Source organism: Anabrus simplex, chromosome 1 (genome assembly GCF_040414725.1).
Source record: "Anabrus simplex isolate iqAnaSimp1 chromosome 1, ASM4041472v1, whole genome shotgun sequence".
Lineage (NCBI taxonomy): Eukaryota > Metazoa > Arthropoda > Insecta > Orthoptera > Tettigoniidae > Anabrus > Anabrus simplex.
The window spans coordinates 1,030,573,904-1,030,601,500 of NC_090265.1; the positions used below are offsets into that span (position 1 = coordinate 1,030,573,904).

Sequence of the window (27,597 nt, forward strand, 5' to 3'; positions counted from 1 at the left end):
GTAGGTTATCAGAAAACTTAACGACCGTAGTCTATAACAAAAATTATAGATTAAATAGCCTATGATTAGAATACATTTTATGAAGTACGAAGGGAGATAATAAAGGCTGATGTGTTACTCACGATGGGCGAGTGCTTAGTTTGTTCACAGGTTAGTACACTACATTAGCCCTTCCATACCAAATCTTCCATGAGAAACTAATTAGATTGTTCACAAAGTACTGTTACATCTGATACTCTTGATGAAAACAGAAAGTTAGCTTAACTCGTATATTATCCATGGAAATGAAATTTCAGGAAGTAAAAGTACACTTGGTTGATTCGTCTGGAGGTGGTTTAAATCCGCAATCAGGTCGAGAATTTGTTTCCCATACCGAAGTTCCGGGTTTGATTCCTGAAATGTGTCACGAATTTTAGACTGACTGTGGTCTGTAGTGGGATAAACTACGCTTCAGTAACATATCTCAGAAGTAATTTTGCTAGAAATCTCTCTCGGACATCCTACCATTGGTTTTCCATTCTTCCAACTTCAACTCCAGGTGAATATCGAAATGCTACCAAACATAAAGACCATAGACTTCTATTACTTAATCCTATAATAGTTAAATAAGATGCTCAATTATACTATTAACGTGTTATGGGTTTCCTCTAAACCAAAGAATTCTCAGTAATTACAGGAGTAAGTTCCCTTCTACCATTAGGCACCAAAATAGCCTCCACTAAATGGGATTGAATGCCGATTGCCAAAGGGATATCGTATTCGTAAGCTCCCTACCTCCACGTACGTAACAGAAAGGTTCACATAGCGCATGCGTTACCTCTGAAATAGATTTAAACAAGCATATATTCTATAGTCTATAGTCGCCTATAGAGTGCTTAGAGTAAGCTTCTGCTGTGTGTACATAAAATGAATAATTTTTCACCACTGCTACCATTCATCACTATTTCTCAACTCTTAAAGATACGTTCAGTCGGAATACAGCTAGTCGGGTCTCCATTAAAGAGGCACTATTTTTTAAATGTAATGACAATAGAGTGGCGTGTTCCATGGGTTTAAAAGTGAGACAATGATAGATGTCAGAGGTTACGTTTCTCAATATTAAGCTACTCGTGTCGCGGTTAAACGCCGTACAAACAGCTGACTGACTTGTCCGACGACAGGTCCTACCACATGTGTCTACTTTTAGTAGTGAACGGAATGCTATGTTGCGACCTTTCCCAACATAATTTCCATTTCTTTCCTAAACGTTCGGTTTTCGTTAGGTTTACCAACTCCACTTTAACTCGCGTTAGATTAGTCCACTCCAGGTTTTCTGCACCAATATCCCTTTCAGTTTGTACAGTATATATTTAGTTCATTTTCACTCCCTTAAAGAACGAATAGATCCTTCGTCATTAGTTGGTTACAGTCCTACATAAACTTCTAGATTAAGTTGCTTGGGCTGCACTTTAATTCATTTCTCCTCTAAATATTTCAACAGATAACAAACAGAGCTGAATGGATTCCATTTAGATTTTCACTAATATTTTCCAGCAGGCTTAATAATAATAATAGATTTACTTCCCACTATCTACAGTTATATTTCGAAGACGTCTAAGTGCTGGAATTTTGCCCTACAGTAGTTCTTTTACGTGCGACTAAATCTACCGACACACAGCAGACGAATTTAAGCATCTTCAAATACCAGCGGACTGAGCCAGGGTCGAACTTGCCAAGTTGGGCTCAGAAGGCAAGTGCTCTATCAGCTGAGCCACTCATCTCGGCCAACACGTATGACATGACCGTCTGAAAGTGCTGTGTCTCTCTAGCAATGTTAGAACGAAAAGTAACAAAAATCAGAGATCTCTTTATAACTTTATTTTCAGTACTGGATGGGGAAATGAGCTCATTTCGCGCAACCATGAATATTCTCCTTGATGAAAGTGTATACTCGCTATATAGCAGAGTCAGAGAAGTTATCACCGGGCGAGTTGGCCGTGCGGCTAGGAGCGCGCAGCTGTGAGCTTGCATCCGGGAAATAGTGGGTTCGAATCCCACTGTCGGCAGCCCTGAAGATAGTTTTCCATGGTTTCCCATGTTCACACCAGGCAAATGCTGGGGCTGTACCTTAATTAAGGCCACGGCCGCTTCCTTCCCACTCCTAGGCCTTCCCTGTCCCATCGTCGCCATTAAGACCTATATGCGTCGGTACGATGTAAAGCAAATAGTAAAAAAAAAAAAAAAAAGTAATTAGTACAATGCAGCAAGTGATATACATGGATATTTACAAACGTAATGTTTTAAATAGTGGATATTATATTATTTTCATGAGATTAAGGAGGAAAGTACATTCTATAAAGAAAATGCAATTTTGAGCCTATAAAGGTGTACCTCAACCTTTAAATCGTAGTGAAAAAAAGGGAATGGTAATTAATATAGAGCCATAGTAATAGCGCATACCTTTATACAAATTAAGAACATGGAGAAGTTCTAATTTGACCACACCGCATAGTAATTCATACAATTCCTCTGTCAGTACTGATCACAATCATGTCAAGACTTTCAGCAAATCTCTTAACCGAGCTGAGTAGATCAGATGGCAGAGCGCTGGCCTTCTGAATCCAAGTTAGCGGGTTCTGTCACGGCTCAGTCCAGTGGTATTACCCCGTGTAGTAGGGAGAGGTAGAAAAGAATCCAAGGTATCCCCTACCAGTCGTGAGAGGTGACTAAACGGGGCCCCAGACGCTCTTAACTTGGGAGCGTGGGTTGGCGAACATGGAGTCCTTTGTTGAGTCCTGTCATTGCTTATAAACGCTTGTCCCAAGCTTCTCACTTTTGTCTATCCGATCCGACCTCCCTTGGTCAACTGTTGTTATATTCCCATTCAGGTGGTATTTGGAAATGAAGCCTAGTGAGTCTTTCATTTTCACGCCCTCTGTGGCCTTTGTCTTCCTTTGGTAAATACCTTCAGTTTTCAAAGTGTCGAACGCCTTCCATCTTTATGCCCCCTGTGATTACCAACAAAAGAGGATAGATGCCCAGTTGCACTTTCTCTCAAAACAATATTCACCACCACCACCAGTCGTATTTGAAGGTGCTCAAATACACCATCCTCTTATCGGTAGATTCATCGGTACGCAAATAAAAAACTCTTGCGGACAAACTTTCGACCTCTCGGCTTCTCCGAAAAACGTAAAAGTATTTTGTGGGGCGTAAAACGAATAAAATTCTTCTTCTTCGTCTTCTCCTTAATCCAAGGTCGTTTTTTTTCCTCGGACTCAGCGAGGGATCCCACCTCTGCAACCTCAAGGACAGTGTCTTGGAGCTTCAGACTTTGGGTCGGGGATACAACTGGGAGGATGACCAGTACCTCACCCAGGCGGCCTCACCTGCTATGCTGAACAGGGGCCTTGTGGGAGGATGGGAAGATTGGAAGGGATAGACAGGGAAGTGGGAAGGAAGCGGCCGTGGCCTTAAGTTAGGTACCATCTCGGCATTTGCCTGGAGAAAAGTGGGAAACCACGGAAAACCACTTCCATGATGGCTGAGGTGGGAATCGAACCCCCCTCCATTCAGTTGACCTCCCGAGGCTGAGTGCACCCCGTTCCAGCCCTCGTGCCACTTTTCAAATTTCGTGGCAGAGCCGGGAATCGAACCCGGGCCTTCGGGGTTGGCAGCTAATCACACTAACCACTACACCACAGAGGCGGACATAACATGATTATTGTTATAAATATGCTCTAATCTGCTTTCCTTGCGTAAATTTCTTTCTCGAAGTCACGACAGAAACAGTGCATTTCCGAATACAAAGGCCGAGAACGTATCCTTTCGAGCCAAGTTCGAATCCGTGAAACAGAATCTGTGCTTGCGATCGAGGGCTCTCATTGACCTTGGAGAGCGTGCATAATTAGCGGTGATATTGCATACCAACATGCCTGCGTCTCTGGTGATAGCATTCCGAGCGGGACTGACAGCCACACTCCGTTCTTTTGGAGCTGACCATTTCCTCGTACACAGTGTTTGTGGCTGTACGAGGAGAATGATCCTTGCGCTATTTTTTGCAATCATCCATCCACCAACAAGTGCAATCACAATTTCTACCACATAAGCCTAAGTGTTCTTAATTATTGCAACTTCTTCAAGTTTATCAAGTAGACGTCGGATTAATATACAGTACTGTACACTATTTTTGGAATAATATTATTTAATAGTATGTATGTCATAATAAGACTCATTCCTACTTTAAGTCATTTTTAACCAAAATATAGTCCACAAAATGAAAATCCACAGCCTGTTTCCAGTCATCTGACCGGGTCAGGAATGGAATGAATGAAGGCCCCATCTAGCGTCGAGGATAGGAATTGTGCCGGCTCCCGAAGCCTGTCGCACTCCTCTGACAGATGAAATGAAATGATATTGGAAAGTGTTGCTGGATGAAATATGACAGGGAAAACCGGAGTACCCGGAGAAAATCCTGTCCCTCCTCCGCTTTGTCCAGCACAAATCTCACATGGAACGACCGGGATTTGAACAATGGAACCCAGCAGTGAGAGTCCGGTGCGCTGCCGCCTGAACCACGGAGGCTTCATAGAATATATTGTCTACCATATATTTAAAAGGTTCCCCAGGGCGTATGCGGTACTTTATATAGGTCTTACATAATGTGAATGTGATTGCTAATAATAATGTTACTGGTTCTACGTCCCTCTAATTTTACGGTTTTTGGAGACACCGAGAAACTAGAGATATTTTTTCCCCGCACGAAGCGATACTGACGTATTTGAGCACCTTCAATAAATAGCGGACTGAGCCGGGATCAAACTCACCAACTTGGGCTCAGAAATACAGCGCTCTACAGTCGAGCTACTCATCCCGGTACAAGTATATATGTCGGACCGATCGAGTTGGCCGCACGGTTGGGGTCACGCAACTGTGAGTTTGCATTCGGGAGATAGTGGGTTCGAACCCCACAGTCGACAACCCTAAAAATGGTTTTCTATGGCTTCCCATTTTCACACCAGGTAAATGCTGTGGCTGTATCTTAACCCTTTGTTGCCTGAATAGTGAGAAATAGTAAGTATACTTAATTTTTTCACCTTATTCTAATGGAAAATGTTCAAATAATAAATGCTAATATTCAAATCATAATTTTAATTTTTGGTATGTTTTTTGGGCCTGGTACTTTTAAGTACCGTCAGGCATATAGGAGGCTTCATATTCGGGTAGATAAGAATGTTCACATTTTTAATTATATCACATTTATTGTCTCTAAATATTAGAAGAACATGTTTTTCATACCTAAAACTATTACAAAAATGTAAAAGCCAAATTTAAAGCAAATATGTGTAATAAGAGTGAAGTTTCCTAATATTATTGTTCATATGTAGAACATCTTGCATACATCCTATACAACGGTCACATTATGATACTCTGCGAAGCAGTTCTCTTTTCATTGCAGCAAAGAAAAGCACTACATGTAGTACACTTTGAATGCGGTCTTGACTGCATCTTCTTTCTCGAACACACCTCACATCGACCACGTTTTTTTTACGAAAACAACAAAATGATTTCCACGATTACTTAGTCTGAAATCACTGTGCACAGAATATTCTGTTTTCCTCCTTTTTGGTAGACAAGTTTGCTTTGGTGACCTCATATCAAGTGAAAGTTTTCCTGGAAGAGGAGTTTCTTCCTGGTTCGTCAGTCCTAGGGCCACATTACGCCGGAATGCCATTAGAGGGACTTTTTCATGCAGATTACAGTATATGATGTAGGCATTGCAAATACTATCTCAACCATTCCCCAAAATAATCTATGCCACCATTTTTTGGATCGACGATCTAAACCATAAAAGCCTCGAAGTCTGTCAGCATGGTCCACTCCACCCATGTGTGCATTGTAGTCTTGCACAACAACCGGGCAATCAACAGTAACATTACTTCCATCCTTTTGTTTCCTAGAAACAGTTGTGGCTTTTGTTCCATGGAAATTAGATGCTAAGCACACACCTTTACTGTCTTTCCATAGAAAAACACAGATGTCCATAGAAGAAATTCTATGGTCAGAACACCCCCTTTTCATTTCTTTTTCAGGCATAAAATTCTGTGAGAGTCCCTTTCTAGTCATTCTAATGGTTCCACATGCTAGAGTATTTTCCTCTTTCAACCATTCAAGAAGTGGTAGAGAAGTAAAATAGATATCAAAGTACAATTTTCTGTGTTGTCCCCAGAATGGCTTTGATAGGCTACGTCCGATTCTCGTGGGAAGTTTCCAACATTTCCGTCTTCAGCTTCACGAGTTATTACATCCACTTCATTATCAAAAATGGCATCAAATAAAGTAGAACTATTGGTCGTAACTGCATTCTGATCATCTTCTTCTTCTTCCTCCTCTATATCAGTATTTTCCGAATCATCTTCTGGCAAGTCCTCTATTATTATCTTACAGATATCATCATCAGTCAACCTGGCTGCTTTGTCACACATATTGCAAACCTGTAATGTAATAGATACTAGTACTTTTATTTGAGATGCAGTATGTCTTAATATTTGGAGAAATATTCTTAAATCATTGAAGAAAACTTCATAAATGGCGAATATTTTGCATCAGTAAAGCATTACTTTCGGTTTTGGATATGACTAACATGAGACCCTCCATATGGCCTGACGGTACTTCTAAGTACCTCGCCATTTACTAGCTATATATCCACACCAATTGCAAATTTCATCAATTAGAGTATTTTATTGCATTACAGAAGCATACTTACATGTACTAAGATTACTTGCAGGGCGTCCGGCTCCATGGCTAAATGGTTAGCGTGCTGGCCTTTGGCCACAGGGGTCCCGGGTTCGATTCCCGGTAGGGTCGGAATTTTAACCATCATTGGTTAATTTCGCTGGCACGAGGGCTGGGTGTATGTGTCGTCTTCATCATCATTTCATCTTCATCACGACGCGCAGGTCACCTACGGGTGTCAAATCAAAAGACCTGCACCTGGCGAGCCGAACATGTCCTCGGACACTCTCGGCACTAAAAGCCATACGCCATTTCATTTCACTTGCAGGGCGAATGTAACAATACGGGCTAAAAAATAATCAATCAAAATGCCATTTGTTTACAGTGGTAACACTCTGACTACACTCCGAAGAATAAAACGATTTCCCACGTATTTCATCAATACCAACCTCAAAAATGAAATACGTTTGTTTCAAGAATTAGGCATTTGAAAATACCATGAAGAAAATACAAGTGTAGGATTTACTGAATAATTAAAAAGCCATGAAATATGAGATGGTACTTTAAAGTACCGTCAGGCAACAAAGGGTTAATTAAGGCCACGGCCACTTTCTCCTCACTCCTAGCCTTTTCCTATCTCATCATCGCCATGAGACCTATCTGTCGGTGCGACGTAAAGCAAACAGTAAAAGAATATTTATGTGCAACAGTCTATTTGTTAGTAAAGTTTACAATATATATTTAATGTGTGTGTTTTGGAAGAGCTAATTTAATTCAGTAAATATTATGCGACTACAGTAGATCATGTATATTACTATTTCTTTCTTTCTTTCTTTCTTTCTTTCTTTATTTCTTTCTTTCTTTCTTTCTTTCTTTCTTTCGTAATCCGTTTACCCTCCAGGGTTGTTTTTCCTCGGACTCAGCGAGGTATCCCACCTCTACCGCCTCAAGGACAGTGTCCTGTAGCGCGGGACTTTGGGTCGACGGGATAAAACTGGTGAGGAGGACCAGTACCTCGCCCAGGCGGCCTCACCTTCTAGGCTGAATAGGGGCCTTGTGGGAGGATGGGAAGATGGGAAGGGATAGACAAGGAAGAGAGAAAGAAGCGACCGTGGTCTTAAGTTAGGTACCATCCCAGCATTTGCCTGGAGGAGAAATGGAAAACCACTTCAAGGATGACTGAGGAGAGAATCGACCCCTCCCCCTCTACTCAGTTGACGTCCCGAGACTGAGTGGACCATTTTCCATTCCTCGTACCACTTTTCAAATGTCGTGGCATAGCCGGGAACCGAACCCGGGCCTTCGGGGCAGGCAGCTAATCACTACACCACAGAGGCGGACATTATTATTATTATTATTATTATTATTATTATTATTATTATTATTATTATTATTAAATCGGAATGGAGAAAAGCACGGTAGATGCTCTTTAAGTGGTAAAAGGTAGCTAATCCTAACTCTGATTGTGGAGCCCCTAGCCATACTATTGAGCGTATCGCACTTGAATGTAGACTATGGGCGTGGACTGGTGACTGGATTGATGTCATCATGGCCTCCCCTGAGGAAATGAAATGGATCTGTGGACTAGATATCTATCTCTGAACATTCATCGCATAGTTGTGTTATGGTTAGTCCACACCAAAGTTAATAAAGAATGTTAACGAAACAAAGTTAATAAACAATGTTAACGAAAACATTTCTCAAGATGTTAATAAACTTTTGTTAACAAACCTCTTTAACATTGTGTCCACACCAAATAAACTTTTGTTAACAAACCTCTTTAACATTGTGTCCACACCAAATAAACTTTTGTTAACAAACTTCTTTAACATTGTGTCCACACCAAATAAACTTTTGTTAACAAACTTCTTTAACATTGTGTCCACACCAAATAAACTTTTGTTAACAAACTTCTTTAACATTGTGTCCACACCAAATAAACTTTTGTTAACAAACTTCTTTAACATTGTGTCCACACCAAATAAACTTTTGTTAACAAACCTCTTTAACATTGTGTCCACACCAAATAAACTTTTGTTAACAAACTTCTTTAACATTGTGTCCACACCAAATAAACTTTTGTTAACAAACTTCTTTAACATTGTGTCCACACCAAATAAACTTTTGTTAACAAAGCTCTTTAACATTGTGTCCACACCAAATAAACTTTTGTTAACAAACTTCTTTAACATTGTGTCCACACCCAATAAACTTTTGTTAACAAACTTCTTTAACATTGTGTCCACACCAAATAAACTTTTGTTAACAAACTTCTTTAACATTGTGTCCACACCAAAATATCTGTTTGTGAGGTTACAATCGATAGGGTCAGGAAGAAGAAAATACAGCTGCAGCGTTCATTTTAATGAGTACAATTAGAGAAAAATGCAGACGCAAAGTGTAGCAAAGAAAAATATTGGAAAAGCGTTTAGAATTAAGTTTGGAGAGGACACTTAGGCCTATGTCAGAACTTTCAAGTCATGATGCAGCAGGCTTTCAAAACTTTCTGAGAATGTCCCCACAAGACTTTCAGTTCTTGTTGACAGTAATTGAGTCTGAAATTGCAAGAAATGATACAAATTTATCGGAATGTCATCTGCATTAATACTAAGTATAACTTGAAGATTCCTAGCGACTGGTGACTCCTACCAAAGATCATGTAAGAGTGTAAGAGAAATACTCCTACACTTCACTTATGTATCTGTATGGTGTATATGAGTTGCTTGCGATTCGACAGTCGATTTCGAAAAATAAATAAAAGTATTGTATTCCGCGCTACGAATTTGCGTGTTCTAATTGCGTCTTTGCGCATGTGCAAACCGAAATGTTAACGAAAACGCGAAATGTTAATGAAAAGTTTCATTCACAAAAGTTAAAGAAATTTTGTTTATCAATATGCTCGAAAAGTTAATGAACACGCTATTTTGTTTATTAACAGACAGAAATGTTCATGAACATTTTTCATTAACATTGTTTATTAACAAAGTTAACGAAAACATCTTGGTGTGGACGCACCTTTATCCTTAAGCCGCGTTACACCGAATGTTATCAATAAATGTTTATAGTTTCTTTCCAACACGTCTTCGGATTAAATGTAGCTTAAAAATGTGTTGGTAAACCGAACGTGTGGCTGCGCGGTTTGAGATTCGTAGCTGTCATCTTGCTTTCGGGAGATAGTGGGTTCGAATCCCACTGTTGGCAGCCCTGAGGATGGTATTCCGTAGTTTCCCATTTTCATACCAGGCAAATGCTGGGGCTGTAACTTAATTAAGACCTCGGTCGCTTTCTTCCCAATCCTAGCCCTTTCCTGTTCTACCGTTTTCATAAGACTTAACCGTGTCGGTGCGAAGAAAATAAATTTATAAAAATAAAAGGAAGTGTTGGTAACAACTTTACCAACTTCTTGTGGATAACAAAATTTCTGGTGGCAACACGGGAAATATGTTGCTAACATGATATATTAATAATAAAATCACAAGCGCCTTTTTTTATTTTTATTTTACCGTCATGAGTTAGCAATACCTGTGTAAAACGCGGCTTTATTTTTAATGTTTGTTTATTTGGTTTGATTTTATAATCAATATCAATTGTTATGTAAATGTCAAGCGCTAAATTATTATTATTATTATTATTATTATTATTATTATTATTATTATTATTATTATTATTATTATTATTATCAACAGATGGGCTGAATCTCTCAGCCCAAGTTGGTGGGTTCGATTTGGAGGCATTGAAATATGCCAGCCTTGCATGGGTAGATTTACTGTTCCAGCACGTAAAATACCTCCAGCGGGATTTTTGTACATTTAGTTGTGCCAATTCTTTCCAGAGAGTTGTTTTAATCTCATATCTGTAAGTGTCCAAAATGCAGTAATTAGTCCAAATTCAACGCGCTTTGCATGACGATTTGATAAAATTTAATCTATGAATTACGTTTTGATAAAAAATCAAACAAAATATCCTAAATTTCTATTTGTGAAAGTGCCACGATTATTCTACAAAAAATATTGAATTGATATTGCTTAAAGAATTGCTTTGATTTCTATAATTTTTCTCATATATTTTTAAGAATACCAAATTTCCAAATAATTTACAAATATTCTGAAGAAAACAGCACTTCATAAACAGACTAAGGTCGATTTTTAATGGGTTTGATAATTATATGATCTTGTATTGACTTTTGTTTTCAGACTCACAATCAAGGCCGGATGCCCTATGAACCTGGAAGACTTTCCCATGGATACCCAGCGATGCCCTCTTAAATTTGGTAGCTGTAAGTACAACTTTGTACAGAAACCTAACTTCTAATCCGAATCTAATGTCTATATACCAAGTACAAGAAAAGCATTCATTTTGTTTCATAAATTCTATAAATGATTAAAATTACAGTAAAGTAAAGTTTTGTACTGAATAATATAATTCGTTGACCATCTGAGCTGTCAATAGAAACTTATTATCGACCTCCGTAGCTGAGCATGTTGAAGTAGTTTCATAATGGAACTCGAAATTTACGTCCATCATGATAGTCGAACGAGATCGAACCCGCCAACTTGGATTCAGAAGGCTAATAACATACTGATATTACTTTTTTGTTCTCAAGATAGCGGGCTCTATCCCAGCAAAGACTATCGGTATCCGAGGAGTTAAAATGTGGCAACTCCGTGCTGTTGGCTTCCAGCACTTAGAGAACTCTTGCAGAACAAAATTCCAGTGTCTCTTAAAATTGATGGTATTTGAAGGGACATTCAACAAATAACTTTTCATTTTATGAGACATATTGACGACTTGTACATTGGTGAGAAGCGTTCTCTCTCTCTTTTTCCAGTCGGCTATACAACCAATGACGTGCTGTATCGGTGGAATCGCCAGCGGACAGTCGCCATCGCAGAGGACATGAAGCTGTCGCAGTTCGACCTCATCGCGACGCCAAGCGCCAATCAAACCGACGTGCTGCTCTCCGGTAGGGCTGATGCCGCCCTGTCCTCCATCTGCAAGTACCGCGTTCATTTTCTAGTGATGCGCCCACGCCGTTAGCCCCAATTAGACCGCGCTTTCTTGTACTGCAGATGAAGTAGAAAGCTTTTTATGAAGAACGTAGAATGTGTCATATATTGTGTTGCTAGATATTAGAACAATATAATAATGTATATTAATGTATTTAAAACATAATGTTAGACCTACCAATTTATTTTGCTAACAGCTCAAGCTTTCAGCATCCATTACGAATATAATTGAAGCAGTATATGCAGTAGTCTAGTCGTAAGCATTCTAATAAGTGTTACCTACGTAGAATGGGTCTATAAACTAAAAGTGTTATATTGGTACTTATATTATTTCTTCGAAAATTTTCAGATAAGTAGCCTAACTAGGGACTTGAAGTTAGAAATTATTATAACATTATCTTATATCATTTTGGATAACTTCCGAGACTATGCTATACTCATCCTATCGTCATGAAAACTTTTTTCATTCTGTCTTCATTTGTATCCTTCGTTTCATAATTAGATAACGTAGTTCATGCTGCTACTCCTGCTGCTTTATTGATTGCATTAAAAGACACTTGAAATTAAATACTGTATAACATATCTATGGTTCAGATTCCATCTAAAATTTATTTATTTATTTATTTATTTATTTATTTATTTATTTATTTATTTATTTATTTATTTATTTATTTATTTATTTATTCATTCATTTATTTATTTATTTATTTATTTATTTATTTATTTATTTATTTATTTATTTATTTATTTATTTATTTATTTATTTATTTATTTATTTATTTATTTATTTATTTATTTATTTATTTATTTATTTACTTATTTATTTATTTTGGAATCATATACAATTTCATTTGGCCATCAACTCCATGATAGTAGGAGTCATAAAGATTCCTTTGTGTCCTAAGTCCTCACATGATAAGGGAATGTGTAGCCATTTGAAAAATAGAGAACTGAAGAACATCCGGCAGTCCGAGGAGTGACCAACTAATGGCCAAACGCAATTAGGTAGCAAATATAAAAAGCCCTACTTTGGAACGGATCTTCTTGACAGCCTTCATTTGATATATCTTTGGTTAAATAATTTATTCCTATATAACTGATCCACCACACGTGCCAATAGTGTTAATATTCCTTTAAATACGGTAATGAAAAGTGAAAGATAATGCGAATGATAATGGTAACATAGTCAAGAATATCCACTGTTAAGTATAAACATTTCCTAGTTAACACGATTAGTAAAATATCGCACCAACTTCATCTTATTTAATTCCAGTGTATAACTCGACTATCAAGACAATATTAATCTTTCAGCATTGACACGAAATAAAGGAGGGAAACCAAACAACTTATCGTCGCTGAAGAAATAGCACCACGTAAATGGCAATGATCTTCTTATCAATTAAGATTGGTCACGTCTCCCAGCCACATACGGATATGCAGTCTATCAGAACAATTTTCGTTGTGTTAATTTTCCTATATTTATGTGTATACATTGTCGTCAACCCACACTTCCAAATTGAGAGACCTTGAGGTTCCCTTGCTAGTTACTTCTTTCGATAGTCAGGACAAGGCGTGGATCTATTCTACGTACATACCCACAGGAGAAGGGGGAACATAAGAAACAGGGGTCGACTTTGTAAAATAAGAAATATGTAAAAACAATCTTTAAATTATATTTCGAGCAATAAATAAATACTTATAGACAAAAGAGGTACACAGTCACAAAATTGGAATTTTTAGGCCATAAAGCCAAAGAAAATCAACTCCCAATGCAATAGAACGCGTTGAAAGCTGAAATCATACGTTTTAGCCCAGTAGAAAATAAGGCAGTTAAGCATAATCCTCACCCTAGTTATTAAAGACAAGTAGCTTACTTAATGTTCTGCTACAGACGAGTATTGGATATGGAGAGTTATGTGTTATTACAGACAAGCACAGAGTGTTGACAGCTGTGTCTTGTTACAGGTGAATACTCCATGCTGCTGGTGAGTTTTCATCTACAACGTCATATGGGCAACTTCCTGATACAAGTATACGGCCCCTGTGTGCTGCTGGTGGTGCTGTCCTGGGTCTCCTTCTGGCTGAACCGCGAGGCGACGGCCGACCGCGTATCTCTTGGTGAGCAAGTCTCAGCTTCAAGGTAGATCACAAAAATGTAAACTATTTTGCATTCCTGGATTACAGAGACACAATCCACAAGTTGTCCGAATTTCGTAGATATAGAGTGATTCAACAAAAGCGTCTTAATATTAAACAGGAAATAATAATTCAAAGATAGGTATAGAACCAAACGAGGCCTCAGAACTAGTTAAACAAGATTGTGGAGATGTTTAATAAATTCAGAGACTGATGATGATGATGATGATGATGATGATGATGATGATGATGATGATGATGATGATGATGATGATGATGATGTTTGTTGTTTAAAGGGGCCTAACAGCTAGGTCATCGGCCCCGAAAATTCAGAGACTTGCAGACAGAACAGTCTAAAATGAAAATGTATGATGTAAGAGATGCTTACTGAAGATTTTGAGATAAGAGACCTAGGGTCTGAGAAGCCAGATTAAGAAGTGCTTTTTTTTTTCAATTGGTTTTAAATCGCACCGACACATATAGGTCTTATGGCGACGATGGGATAGGAAACGGCTAGTAGTGAGAAGGAAGCGGCCGTAGCCTTAATTAAGGTACAGCCCCAGCATTTTCCTGGTGTGAAAATGGGAAACCGTTGTAAACGATTTTCACGGCTGCCGACAATGGGACTCGAACGCACTACCTCCCGAATATAAGCTCATAGTTGCGCTCCCCTAACCGCACGATAGATTAAGAAAAGGGTTTAATATGTTTCATTTTTTGCAGCTCCTGTGAGGTGCAAAATGGTACGTTAACTCAGGTTTGTTATTAGCATGGTACTGTACAGAAATAACCGTGAATAATGTTAAAGCTAAATGTAAATAGCATGTAAACTTAACTGTAATCATATAAAAATTAAAATGTGTAAAAAATGCATGTAACAATACTTATCCAGAAATAGTAAGAGTGATAGACATGATACTGTATAGGCTTTTGTGCTTATGTCGTGTCAAGGAAATAAGGTGAAATTCTTTACCTTTCGCAGAGAGCTGTGCTCTGCGTCCTCAGAAGAAATCTCGACTGTCCACGAGAAAAGCTTCTTAAACAATGACTCTTTAAAATTTAGACGTTATAATAGAAGTGGAAATGGTACATTCATTCGCCACCAGATGGCTCCCAGGAGGTGGCACAACGCTAGCGTTCGAAGCGGAAGCTGACCGAACCATCAGAAACAGTCCTCGGCCGTGAACAGACTAAGCGGTTCACATAACGTGTGTACGTAACATATGACATTGATAGGGACACAAGCCTGGAATGAAACATCTGGCGACGAGGAACGTACGAATTTGGAAAACACCGAGACGAAATAACAATAGTGAAAGGATATGTTAAACCGAGCGAGGGGGCTACGTGGCTTCCGTCACGTAGCTGTGAGCTTGCATTCGGCAGATAGTGGGTTCGAATCCCACTATCGACAGCTCTGAAAATGGTTTTCCCGCTGTTTACCATTTTCAAATTTGTCAAATGTTGAGACTACTCACATTAAAGCCACGATCACATCCTTCTTATTCTTAGCCCTGTCCTATCCCATCGTCGCCATAAGACCTGTTTGTCGGAGGGACGTAAAACAAATATCTATAAAAATGTCATGTTTAAGTCCATAAGTCCTTAATCTGACTTCTCATACCCTAGGTTTCCTATCGCATTCCTTACTTCCTGTATATGTTCTGCGATCGTCCCTGTATGCCTTATATGCTTTTGAGTTTCGTTTCAAAGAATAATTAACGGCTTCTATTCTACATTTGCTGTGTCCTTTGTTAGAAGCTCGGTGCTTATAATGGGATGAAATCAGTTTATAGTATATTAACTGTGCCCATGCGCTTCATTACACGTACAAATCGCAATGAATTTGAAGAAAAACTTTCGACGATAAATGCATATTACCAAGAGACTAGACGTGGTGCATATCAACCATTTCACTCCTAAGTTGTATTCTCCCTTATTCATGTTCAAAGCCAGGTTTTGCTGAAAGTTTTAACAATGGTTAGCTAATGAACTATTTATATTTGTTACGGACTTTTCCGTGGTAGGTAGAGGTGAAAGAAGGTGCGGGTGTGAATGGGTTTCAAGCTACGAAATTATAGTGCAATGTAAAATTAATTTAAAAGTTAACAAGGTTATATTTTCTTTTCGAAAACAAAGAAATAACAAGCATGACAGGTACAAAGTAGCAATTCAAAAGGGGTTAGTTACAATATTTACAGAATTTGGGCTTCGCGCCCTGACTTCACAATGCTTGGGCAATCAGCTCAGTTTTACCTCAAACACAAGTTTTAACAGAGGGGGAGAAAACCCCATTCATACCTAGGAGTCCTTGCTCCAAATTACACTGAAAAACCTCCATGAGGCATACAACCCAGAATTTTCAAAAGAGCCACTCGCTCTCAAAATTTAAGCCTCTCCCAGGCCACACCAAACTCCACCTTCAAGTTGTCCTCAACGGACATAAACACAGGGGTAAAATACCCAATCTACTGAGGTCTATTAAAAGAAAAGCAGGTTAATTAAATGACCTCTAAAATAACAATTTGAGAGGAGGCGAACTTGCACTCCTAATACACTTTGATTAAGACCTACTTGGCACTAGGCCGTAAATACAAGGGCTAATCCCATGCTAAAGAAGTGACTTAAGAAAAGAACAATTTGTTTTACATTAACGAAAAATAGGTCGAGAAAATAAGTTCACCTCAAGACAATGTGAGTGGGAGCTCGAGAGGGTTAGCACTCTCTATCCCAATATGTCGTTTTACAAGAGAATAGATGAAAAGGGAAGTTACATTTTAGGAAAAGGTTACATGGTTGAACGCTTAGAACCCGCCCCGAAAGTTAAACTGCTGAGCTAGCAAAGAAAGAAGTTATTAATCGGCCATTACCTTGTGTTGAACGGCTGGAGAAGAAAGAGGCGCTTCCCGCCCCCTGCTATGTACTTAACACACTGAAAGATGGAACAGAAGTGGCCTAGAGACCCAAAAATCAGCAGTTTAAATACTCTCGCGGAAGTTTCTAGGCGTTAGGGGAAAGAAAACACCCTCCCACAAACTCTTTATTGGATAGGACCCCGCAACAGATTCAAGTTGGGGGAAGATACATCTGATTGGATAGAAATTAATTGAAGAAATTCGGGATTGGATACATTCATAACAAGGGGAAGAAAGGGGTAAATATTGCCAACTTAAACAATGACAGAAAGAAATTTAACAAAGAACAAACTCTTGAAATTAAATTTTCTCCAAAAAATAGTTCTTTGACTCCGCACTAGGTTGCACTATTGTAGATCTTCAGTAGTGTCCTCTAGAAGAGAAAGTTCACACTTGTTACTTCAAGCGAAACAAAAACACATCAAAAATGACACAGTTCAAAAACTCAAAATTTTCCACGTGGTGACATCTTTTGAGACGGTAGAAAATTAATACTGTCAATAAAGTTCAGACTTCCTCCAGCAGAGGAGTTTCAACAGGCGCACATTTTAAATTAGCGGAGTGGAGGTGTACCGCCCGGTACAATATTAACAAATATTTACAAAGTTACTGAACACTTATTGAAAGATATGTGCCTGGTTGGCAGCATTATAAGCTATAAATTTCATTTTAGTTCCGTACTGAAGTGCAATTACAAGAATAAATTGACAAGAGGGTCCACTTTTCAATACAACATATCAAGTAAATTATATTACATACGACTTATGTAATATTATTTATATATTATATATAATATAATATATATAATTTTAGCTCTCTCAATCGAAAGCCATATTTTGGTCATGCTAGCCCGGGAGGGCAATATAGCAAGTGGAGATGTAATTCTCCCCCAGTACGTCGGCTCTGCATTGTGCTTATCACATGTATGACTTGCAGTGGTGTCGCTACCGGCGTGCTAGCCGGCCAGTGTCTTGGAAAAGGTGCGGTATCCAACTGATGAGCCCATGCCGCACTCTGGGCGAAACACTGGTAATTTTTGACGATTGAGTTTCTTGAATTTTAATTTTAGCTCTCTCAATCGGAAGCCATATTTTGGTTATATAATATATTATTCCTTTTACTACGGCCACTAACATCGAGCTGCTCTAGGAAAATCGTTGTCCAAAGTTGAAAAACACCGGCCAACCTTAGGGGCATCTGAGAATGCTTCTGAACGTGAAGTCGGTTTTAATGCGGACGGATTTAAGATGACATTTAGAGAGCGATGCTGACGGCAGGCCAGGTTCGGCTCGCAGGGAAAACATCATTGTAAATGTAGGGTATCTGAGGCTGACTAATAATGTTGTTTTACGTCCTAGGGCTTCCCAAGACGGCGAGGAGCCGGATATTTTGTGCAGCTTTGTAGCTTTCCACTTACTTCACTTATCGAACTGTGGCAGGATCAAACCCACTAGCCAAGGCACAGGTAGCCAAAGCTCTGTCTGACCCATTTAGCACACCAAGAATGCTTCAGAGTGAGAGCCCAGGCGCTCTGCCGACAGTTTTAAGAATAGCACTGCTCGATATTTAGTGTGTGATTCTGATCGTAATCCTACGTTCTGCTCTCTGATGATAAGGTATTACCGTTTAAGTGAAACATCGTTGGATGGATCCAATGAATCTGTTACAAAGGTTCTTTCATTTATACAAGATGGCCCAACCACTCAGGAATATCTGCTGGTGTTAGCAAAACGATGAAGTAGCTATAGGTCATCAAGCGAATTTTTTTTTTTTTTTTTGCTAGGGGCTTTACGTCGCACCGACACAGATAGGTCTTATGGCGACGATGGGATAGGAAAGGCCTAGGAGTTGGAAGGAAGCGGCCGTGGCCTTAATTAAGGTACAGCCCCAGCATTTGCCTGATGTGAAAATGGGAAACCACGGAAAACCATCTTCAGGGCTGCCGATAGTGGGATTCGAACCTACTATCTCCCGGATGCAAGCTCACAGCCGCGCGCCTCTACACGCACGGCCAACTCGCCCGGTCAAGCGAAATTTGGATTGTTCAGCGGAAATAGGAGAGACGGCCAGCTCAGTAACACAAATCAGAGACAATTAGTGAAGATCGCAAACTACTAACAGTGGATAGAGTAAGACTTGCAATTATTATGAAATTAAGCTCAACCTCAACTGAAGCTAGATATATTCCGTTTCCAAAATGAATTAGATCCCATGGTTGATTTATCATAATCTTACATTTCTCTACCATGCCACTTTGAACATTTCCTTCAGTCTGTCATATCCTACAATTGCATATTCCAAATCACTGGATGCCCGGATGTGAAGGAGTCGTGCTGGGTCCACAAGAATTACATTGCGTCCGCTATAACCAGTCAACAACGGACATTGTAGTGGAAGGAATGCGACAAGCGAGGCTTTCTACAGAGCGAAAGTCTCCTCTAAAGAATATATCAGTCCCTTTCTATTCTTATCAAATTATGGTAAGGCAAGGCGAGATGAACTATTGGCATATTTGCGAAAAGACTATAAGTTGATTCTGTACAGTAACTCACAAATAGGGCAGAGGGATACCCTCACCTTATATAAGTTGCGCCAAGAGAGCTTACTTTTCGGGCATTTTTACTGGACGACCTTGATGCATACGAGTTCAAGAATGAATACACTATGCTGTATGTGTAAATATTCCTGACTCGAAAAGTACAAAGAACCAAAGTGGAAAGAAATGTCATTTGATAACGGTCAGTCACCCAGTGATCGTCATATTCTTTAACGGATATTTCACTTGAAATTGAAAGCTCTCACGTGCTTACTAAATGAAGGTCAAATTATTAGGAAAAATTCTTTATTTTTTATCCAAGGTTCAGTGTCAAATGGGGGGTTTACCTGCATTGTTACGCACCGAGTTCAGGATCCTAAGTGCCGACAGTTATAAGGTCATTAGCGCTGAACTGTCAAAAAGAAATGTAATGACACAAAGCTTTCCACTTTCTTTAAAAGGCACATACTATAGTGCATGGACTACGGAGATCTCTGAAGTGGCGCTTGCCATATATGAAAGACAAGCGATATTCAGAATGGTATTCGTGAGTTTTGATTAAAAACGCCGCAAACAATATTCGACTCAGAAACAGGGAAAATTTTCACCAACTTTGGAGCAGGAACTGTACTGTGGAATAAATTCCGAAATCGTCCTCATTCTGTCTCGACTTTGTTCACCTTTACCGTACTTCACGTTACTGCCGCGAGTTTCGGAGAAAAATACCTTTTGAACATGTTGTATTAAACGTGCCATGTTACTTCGCATACTTTCATGAAGGAAATATGTAATCCATTGCAAATTCCCGTGTAAAGCACGGGTACAAATGATAGTAAATAAATAAATACAAAACAAAATTAATGGAAAGAAGTGGAACGAAGTCAGATGATACAGGAAATAGTAGATTAGAAAAATAAGTCGTAAAGGAGGAAGAAGTTTATTATTACTTGGATAAAATAATTAACTATGGTAGAAGTAAGGAGGACATACAATGCAGACTAGTTCGAGCAAAGAAAGCCTTTCTTAAGGGAATATTCTTCACCTCAGACATAGGTATGCACGTTAGAATGAATATTTTTGAAGGCTTGTGCAGAACGTGATATTGTAAGGAATTGAAAGTTGGACAATAACTACAAAGGGTGAAATAAGTATTCATACAAACGGTACACAAACGGGAATTATCGGTAAGCGATTTATACTAACACTACAGATGCACTACTGTTTAACCTAATTAACTGTGACGTACACTGGGTGTACGCACGATATTGCCTGGGTTATAACAAAGTATCGTTTAACGGCACACACGTTAAGTTAAAGAAAGACAAAAACAGCTTCATGATCACTTATAACACATGTCACTTCAGTTTCTCTATAGAGTTCATCCGGCTTTATCGGCACCACGTCAAGAATATTTTTCCCTCTAGTTGGTTCCATCATTTTACGATTCAGCTGTCCCTCCCAGGTTAACGTATTCACCATTTGTTGGTCATGCTTTCTGTCGTTCGCATTCCCTTCCCAGTTAACATTTATTAAGTTGAGATCACTCGCTACAACAGCGTTCCTTTCTGTGTCATTTCTCACATACTGTAGCTGATTATCTTAACAGATAATTCTGAATCAACATCAGCGTCAACCTTGCCAGGTGAGTACTTTCCAAAATCATCAAGTTACCAATTATCTTTGGAGATAAGTCTTACACCTAGAATTTCATATTTATCATCCTTAATCTTTTCGTAGTTTACGAATTCTTCTTTCCCCAGTATGAAAACTCCCCCTCCTATCTTTCCTAACTTGTCCCTACGATAAACCTCGTAAACATCTCCGTTATTATCCATCGTACGATAAACACACATATGACATATACCTCTTTAACATGCACCTTCCTTTACGACTCCCTTTTCTAATCTAATATTTCCTGTATCATCTAACTTCGTTCCACTGCTTTCCATTACTTTTGTTTTTTTATTCATCTACTAGAATTTTGCAATTAATTTCATGTTTCCTTCAAGAACGTATGCGAAGTAACATGGCTCTATTCACACGTGCAATACGACATGTTAAAGAGATATTTGCGATATATGTGTTTATCGTACGACGGATAATAACGGAGGCGTTTACGAAACCTTTGATTTTTAGGCCACGTCCCGTGAGACACTTGGTACATGTAGATTCCAGTTCCGTCAGAAAATTTCTGCATCCATAATATCACTTCCAGTCCTATTAAAATATCTGGTAAATATTTAAGTATATTAAGTCACTTAATTCTCTTCTTTTTTACAATATTTCTACAATTTGACACTAACGATTTTATGTCATCCTTACTTGACTTCATGCTTCCTAACTGTCATCACCACTCCCTAGTCCACCCCATTCCCTTGAATGTACCTCCCTATAATTATTAAAAAAACCTAACTTATATGTGCCATTGCAATTCAAGTGAAGATGATCTGAACGTAGATTCGTATATCCTAACCAGCCATTTTGATCTACAAATCTCACTCCCTATTTTCCCCATATTATTATTATTATTATTATTATTATTATTATTATTATTATTATTATTTGGAGTACGAATCATAGAGCAATTATCCCTAACTCGATGCACCATGTCGTCAGTACCATGCGCCCACTTGCTCGCTAGCTGGATACTCACACAATGGACAACGCAGGTAGGTTCGTAGCGTGGCGTTCTGTTACGGGACAAGCGTGGTTATTTTGCAGTTGCAATGTTTACATACACTCTGACTAAAGTACGGTTTTTTTATTTACAAATTTGACAACCAATTTTTGAATTTACTATAATACTTCTCAAGTAGTAGCTCGTAAGTTCTCCAATAAATAATAATAATTTTATTTGTTTCATTAAGTAGGCCTATTGAATGAAAACATGTTCATACAACACAAGTAATTTAATATCATATCATAAATAATCTATACCACCTTGTACATCAATTAACTATAATAAATCTGAAGCAGTAACATAAGTTCTGAAATAAATAATTATTTCTATTTGTTTCGTTGAATAACGAACGAAACCCTTTTCTTATAAATTATATCGTAATTTAACGTACGTTGATAAATAAATAAATAAATCATCCCAGCAGTGAAACATCAGCCCGCTGTTGGGAATCGTTGAGTTGGAGATAATTGTTATAGACTTTAGCAGCCAAGAACATTATTCATAGACAAATGAAAAATACATTATACAATATTTTATGGACAAATTAATTTTCATTAAATTTTACAAACGAGGTTTTAGTACACCTGTGATATTTATTTCATGAAAATACAATTTATGGAATGTGTTTATATATTCTTCTTATCCTTCTTAAAGGAACATACATTTCAGTGTATTTTTGTCGCGCAAAAAAATTACAGTATCTTCCATGGTGAGTGAAAGCTTATGTACCGTCTGGGCTTGAACGTGGTGTGGTGTGGTGTGGTGTGGTGTGGAGTTAAAATAACGTGGATCAGCCTGAGCTTCGGTAGGCACGTCGTCACGAGCTTCCCTCCGTTCTTTTCTGAGCTCATTTCAGCCTTCTAAACGCCAAGTAGACAGGTTCCGAAGGTGTTTCACTCTGAGTTGACGAAACCTGATCTGAAGTGTACCACTTGCATCGCAGCCAGCAAGATAAATTCATTTCCTATGTTTTGGCCATGTAAGTATTTTTCAGTAGACAGTATGATATCGTCTCGTTGCAAAGTCTTCCGCATTTCCGAAGAAATACGATATCAGTTAAAGAATCGGAAGGACCATAAATTAAAAATTCTCTAGGTCTAGTCAAAATATTACCGCTGGGGTTGGTTAAGAACAAGAATTCACTAAAGAAGGTCAAGCAGAAAAAATGACAGGTGGAATCTGACACAATTAAGTAAAATCAATGCCAGTCTCAGTCGTAGCTCACTATTTTCCACATGCGTCTCACAACATGTTAGCCCCTTTGAAAAACCCATAGTCAAAAGAGCTTTCAGGCAATGAAACAACAGCATATGATGCGTTTCGGCATATATTTGTACCGGTGTAGAGTATTCGTTTTAACATGCAGAACAAGAAAATCGCTGACGGGCATGACGTTCTCGAGCTAAGAGGTGCCATCGGTGCTTCAACAGCTCTTGTCTCAACATCACATTAACCCATATTTTATGACCGGGTTACGAAGCACATCGCTTTCACTGCCACTATACTAGGAGCATCTCTCTAAGGGAAGAAAGTCAATAAATAGTTTGATCCTCGTTCTACAGAGGAACGATCGCATTAAAGATTTTACACTGATGGATAGTACGCTAAGTAACTGACAGTTGTATATGCTGGGATCAAGACGTGGGCTACCACTAGACTTAGGTTACCCCTCTTCGATGGTTGATTTAGTAAACGTCAAGCCTTATGCGTTTTACCTACAGCCAATAGCCACCGGAGTAGCCTGCTGTGTTGTCAAGGCTGCTTCACAAGCTACTGCCCTGACATCGGCTACTGTCTAGCAAATAAAAGTCCTAAGCTAATTAAGTCCGACTTTGTGGCTAAATGGCTAGAATGTTTGCCTTTGATCTGATGGCCCCGTTCAATTCTCAGAATCAACCCGTTCTTACTGTTAATTCCAATGGCTTGGGAACTGAGGGTTCATGACTTCCTCCCAATTCATTTCATCCTCATTAGGTCACCACCAAGCCTATACAGTTGCCATGCACCATTATTATTATTATTATTATTATTATTATTATTATTATTATTATTATTATTATTATTATTATTATTATTATTATTATTATTATTATTATTACGGAGTTATCCGTGGAAGTCAGAGGTGAAAGAAGGTGCGGGCTGGAATGGGTCTAACTACAAGTTCGAACGATGAATTAAAATTTCAATAAAGGTTATATTTTCAAAACTTAACAATGGTAACATAGAATTTTGAGCGTACAACAAATAACAACAAGTTAAACCAGGTACACAATCAAGAAGTCCAAGATTAGAGAAAAATTTAACCAGTTTCCACTAGGGGAAATAACAAAGAAAATCAGGTACAATGCCGCTTTACAAGAAAAGCACCAGTTAAGTGGTCTTTACAAATTCTGGGCTACGGGCCCAAATTCATCAACCCTTGAGCTCTCAGCTCAATCACAAAATACCAAAGGGCAGAAAACCCTTAATTACCTGGGGCTCTTGCTCCCGCTTAGTAATACCAGAAAGAGCGGACCTACTCTCAATTTTACAAGCCTATCAAAGGCTACAGCAAACTTCACTTCTATCTGCCCTCAAGGCACACAATGAAACAAGGGTATTTAATACCCAACCTACAGGGCCTTCGCATGAAGAAAACAAAACATCAGGTTAAGTTACTGGCCCAAAGTACAGAAAGGACTGGAGGCGTGAACTTGCACTCCTAAATACACTTGTAAAACCTAAGTGGCTCTAGGCCGATACACAGGGGCTAATCCCAAGCTAGGGAGGTGACTCATATGAGAAAACTTTAATACATTAAGGAAGAGAAGAAACGGTTATGAAAACGTAGTCACCTCAATTTCAAAATGAAGGGGAGCTCGAGAGGGTACAGCACTCTCTATCCCCGCTTTACAGTAAAAGAGATTTGTAGTTTTTCCATAGACTGAAAAGGAATTTACATTTTAAAGAACTGCTGTCTGAAGAACGAGGCGCTTCCCGCCCCCTGCTACATATTCACACACTGAGTTAGATGTTATACAAGTGGCCCGGAGACAAGAAAATCAGAAGTTTTTATACCCTCGTGGAAAATTCGAGACCTTTCATGAATGATAACAACCCGCCCTCAAACTTTTATTGGCTACAGTACACAGTTACATACAAAATTGGAGAAGAAAGCCCCGATTGGCCGAAAATTAATTACAGAAATTCCTGATTGGCTACATTCAAAACAGGCGGAAAGAAAGGATTAATATTGCCAACCCACAAATGACAGAACCAAATTTAGTAAAGAGAAAACTTATGAATACAAAATTTCTCCAAGAAAGTTCATTCCTTCACACCAGAGTGCATTATCATAGTTTTTGGTCGAGACATCTGTTAGAGAATGTCCACACTTCTTGATCAATGAAAAACAAAAGCAAATAAAAAACACACAGTGACATCTTCTGATAAACAGTAGAGTTAGTACAGTTGTTAAAGTTCAGGGTATCTCCAGTAGAGAGGTAAGTTAAGGCGGAACATTCAAATATGGGGCGTATAGTTGTACCAACCGGTACAATTGTTGTTGTTGTTGTTGTTGTTGTTGTTGTTGTTGTTGTTGTTGTTGTTGTTGTTGTTGTTACGAGAGTCGAGTCATAAATCATGGCAACTATTTTTTTCTCCCAAACAGGAGACAGCACTGGAAATCTAAGATATGCATTTGGAAATATAGGGCATGTATTTATGCATATTGCCTGAAGACAAATTCTGACTTCAGGAGATTCTCGTAGGAAAGTGACAGAACACAGGCCATTGGTAAACATTGTTTTATTATGGTATAGACAGCAAATAAACAAGTCTGCGTACAAAGGACAGGTCTCCACTGGTTACAGACCTTCGAAATAATCACCCAAAGTTTCCACTGTGCGTTGCCAGCGGTGGGGCAGGCGCTGAATACCATTCGCTGCATGTGTATCGCAAATATGTGACACCCCTCTCCGAAATGCTGTTACGATGTCCTCTTTGTTATCAAACCGTTGTCCTCGTAATGGCTTCTTGACTTTGGGGATTAGATCATAGTCAAATGGGCTCAGATCAGGCGAATAAGGAGGGTGTGGAAGAACATCCCATCGCCACCGTTGTAAGCGACGCTGAACGATGGCTGCTGTGTGAGCTGTCGCGTTATCGTGTAGGATTATGGCGTTGTCCAAAAGATCTGGACGTTTGGTTCGCACTGCACGGCGCAATTGGAACAACAAAACGGAATTGTAATAAACTGCATTGACAGTGTGCCCCTCACGCACTGGATGACGAACAAGAACACCTCGAACAACGTATGCCAGGATTACCATAACCTTATTGGGCGACTGATTTTGTCGAACCTTGTGTCTCCGTGGTGACCCCTGACGAGACTGTATCTTCAGTTCAGGTTCATAAGCACCTGCTCATGTTTCATCGACTGCAATAATGCGATTGAACATGGCTTGTCCTTCTTGCTGAAACCTCTCCAGATTGATGCAGCATGTTTCGTAACGAGTCCACTTCTGTGCCTCAGTTAAGTGACGTGGCACCCACTTTGCACAAAGTTTACGCATCTGTAGGTCCTGGTGTAAAATGTGCCGTATTGTTGCCGCTGGTATTGCTGTATGTTCTTGCAATTCCGCTGGAGTCCAGCGCCTGCAAACACTGATCGATCACCAATATCTGTACATCTTTGTCCACGGACACTGGACAGCCTAGACGAAGCAAAACGGTAGTTGATACTCTACCCCGTTTGAACGTCTCCACCTACCTCGCTACTGTTCTATAGGGCATGACATGCACACCTAATGCTTCCCGCAGCTCTGCATGGCACTGACGTGCATTTCTGCAGCGGAGAACTGCTATTTTAATATACGATCGTTGCTCCTGCTTGTTGACTTCCATTTTGTGACGTTCTCACTCACACACTGAATTTTGGGGCATGCTTAGACCCACACTGTTGTTTACATACACCATCTAGTCGCATCATACGCAAGTACATACCGTACGTTTCCAAATGCATATCTTAGATTGTCCGTGTTGTCTCCTATTCGCGAGAAAAAATAGTTGCCATTACTTATGACTCGACCTACGTATTATTATTATTATTATTATTATTATTATTATTATTATTATTATTATTATTATTATTATTATTATTATTATTATTATTATTATTATTATTGCATACATTATCATTATAGACCGTTATGCCTTTCAGCGTTCAGTCTGAAAGCCTCCGTGATTTACTAAACGTCGCCACAATCCTCTATTTGCAACTAGTGCTATGGCCTCACTTTGTTCTATACCTCTTATCTTTAAATCGTTAGAAACTGAGTCTAACCACCGTCGTCTTGATCTACCTCTACTTCTCTTACCCTCCATAACAGAGTCCATTATTTTCCTAGGTAACCTATCCTCCTCCATTCGCCTCACATGACCCCACCACCGAAGCCGGTTTATGCGTACAGCTTCATCCATCGAGTTCATTCCTAACTTAGCCTTTATCTCTTCATTCCGATTACCCTCCTGCCGTTGTTCCCACCTGTTTGCACCAGCAATCATTCTCGCTACATTCTAGTATGTTACTTCTAACTTATGAATAAGATATCCTGAGTCCACCCAGCTTTC

General features: G+C 39.0%; 1 protein-coding gene across 3 annotated transcripts in view; it reads left to right on the forward strand.

The window, feature by feature from the left end:
• The window catches only part of LOC136875784 (gamma-aminobutyric acid receptor alpha-like), a 965,546-nt gene that overhangs the window by 894,651 nt on the left and 43,298 nt on the right, over window positions 1–27,597 (forward strand). For 2 of the 3 annotated variants that reach the window (XM_068228214.1, XM_068228219.1), the window contains exons 7-9: window positions 10,908–10,990; window positions 11,543–11,707; window positions 13,686–13,838. In XM_068228214.1, the coding sequence (XP_068084315.1) occupies window positions 10,908–10,990; window positions 11,543–11,707; window positions 13,686–13,838 (401 nt within the window). The remainder of the gene's footprint in view (window positions 1–10,907; window positions 10,991–11,542; window positions 11,708–13,685; window positions 13,839–27,597) is intronic. The other variant, XM_068228223.1, reaches the window with a different exon arrangement.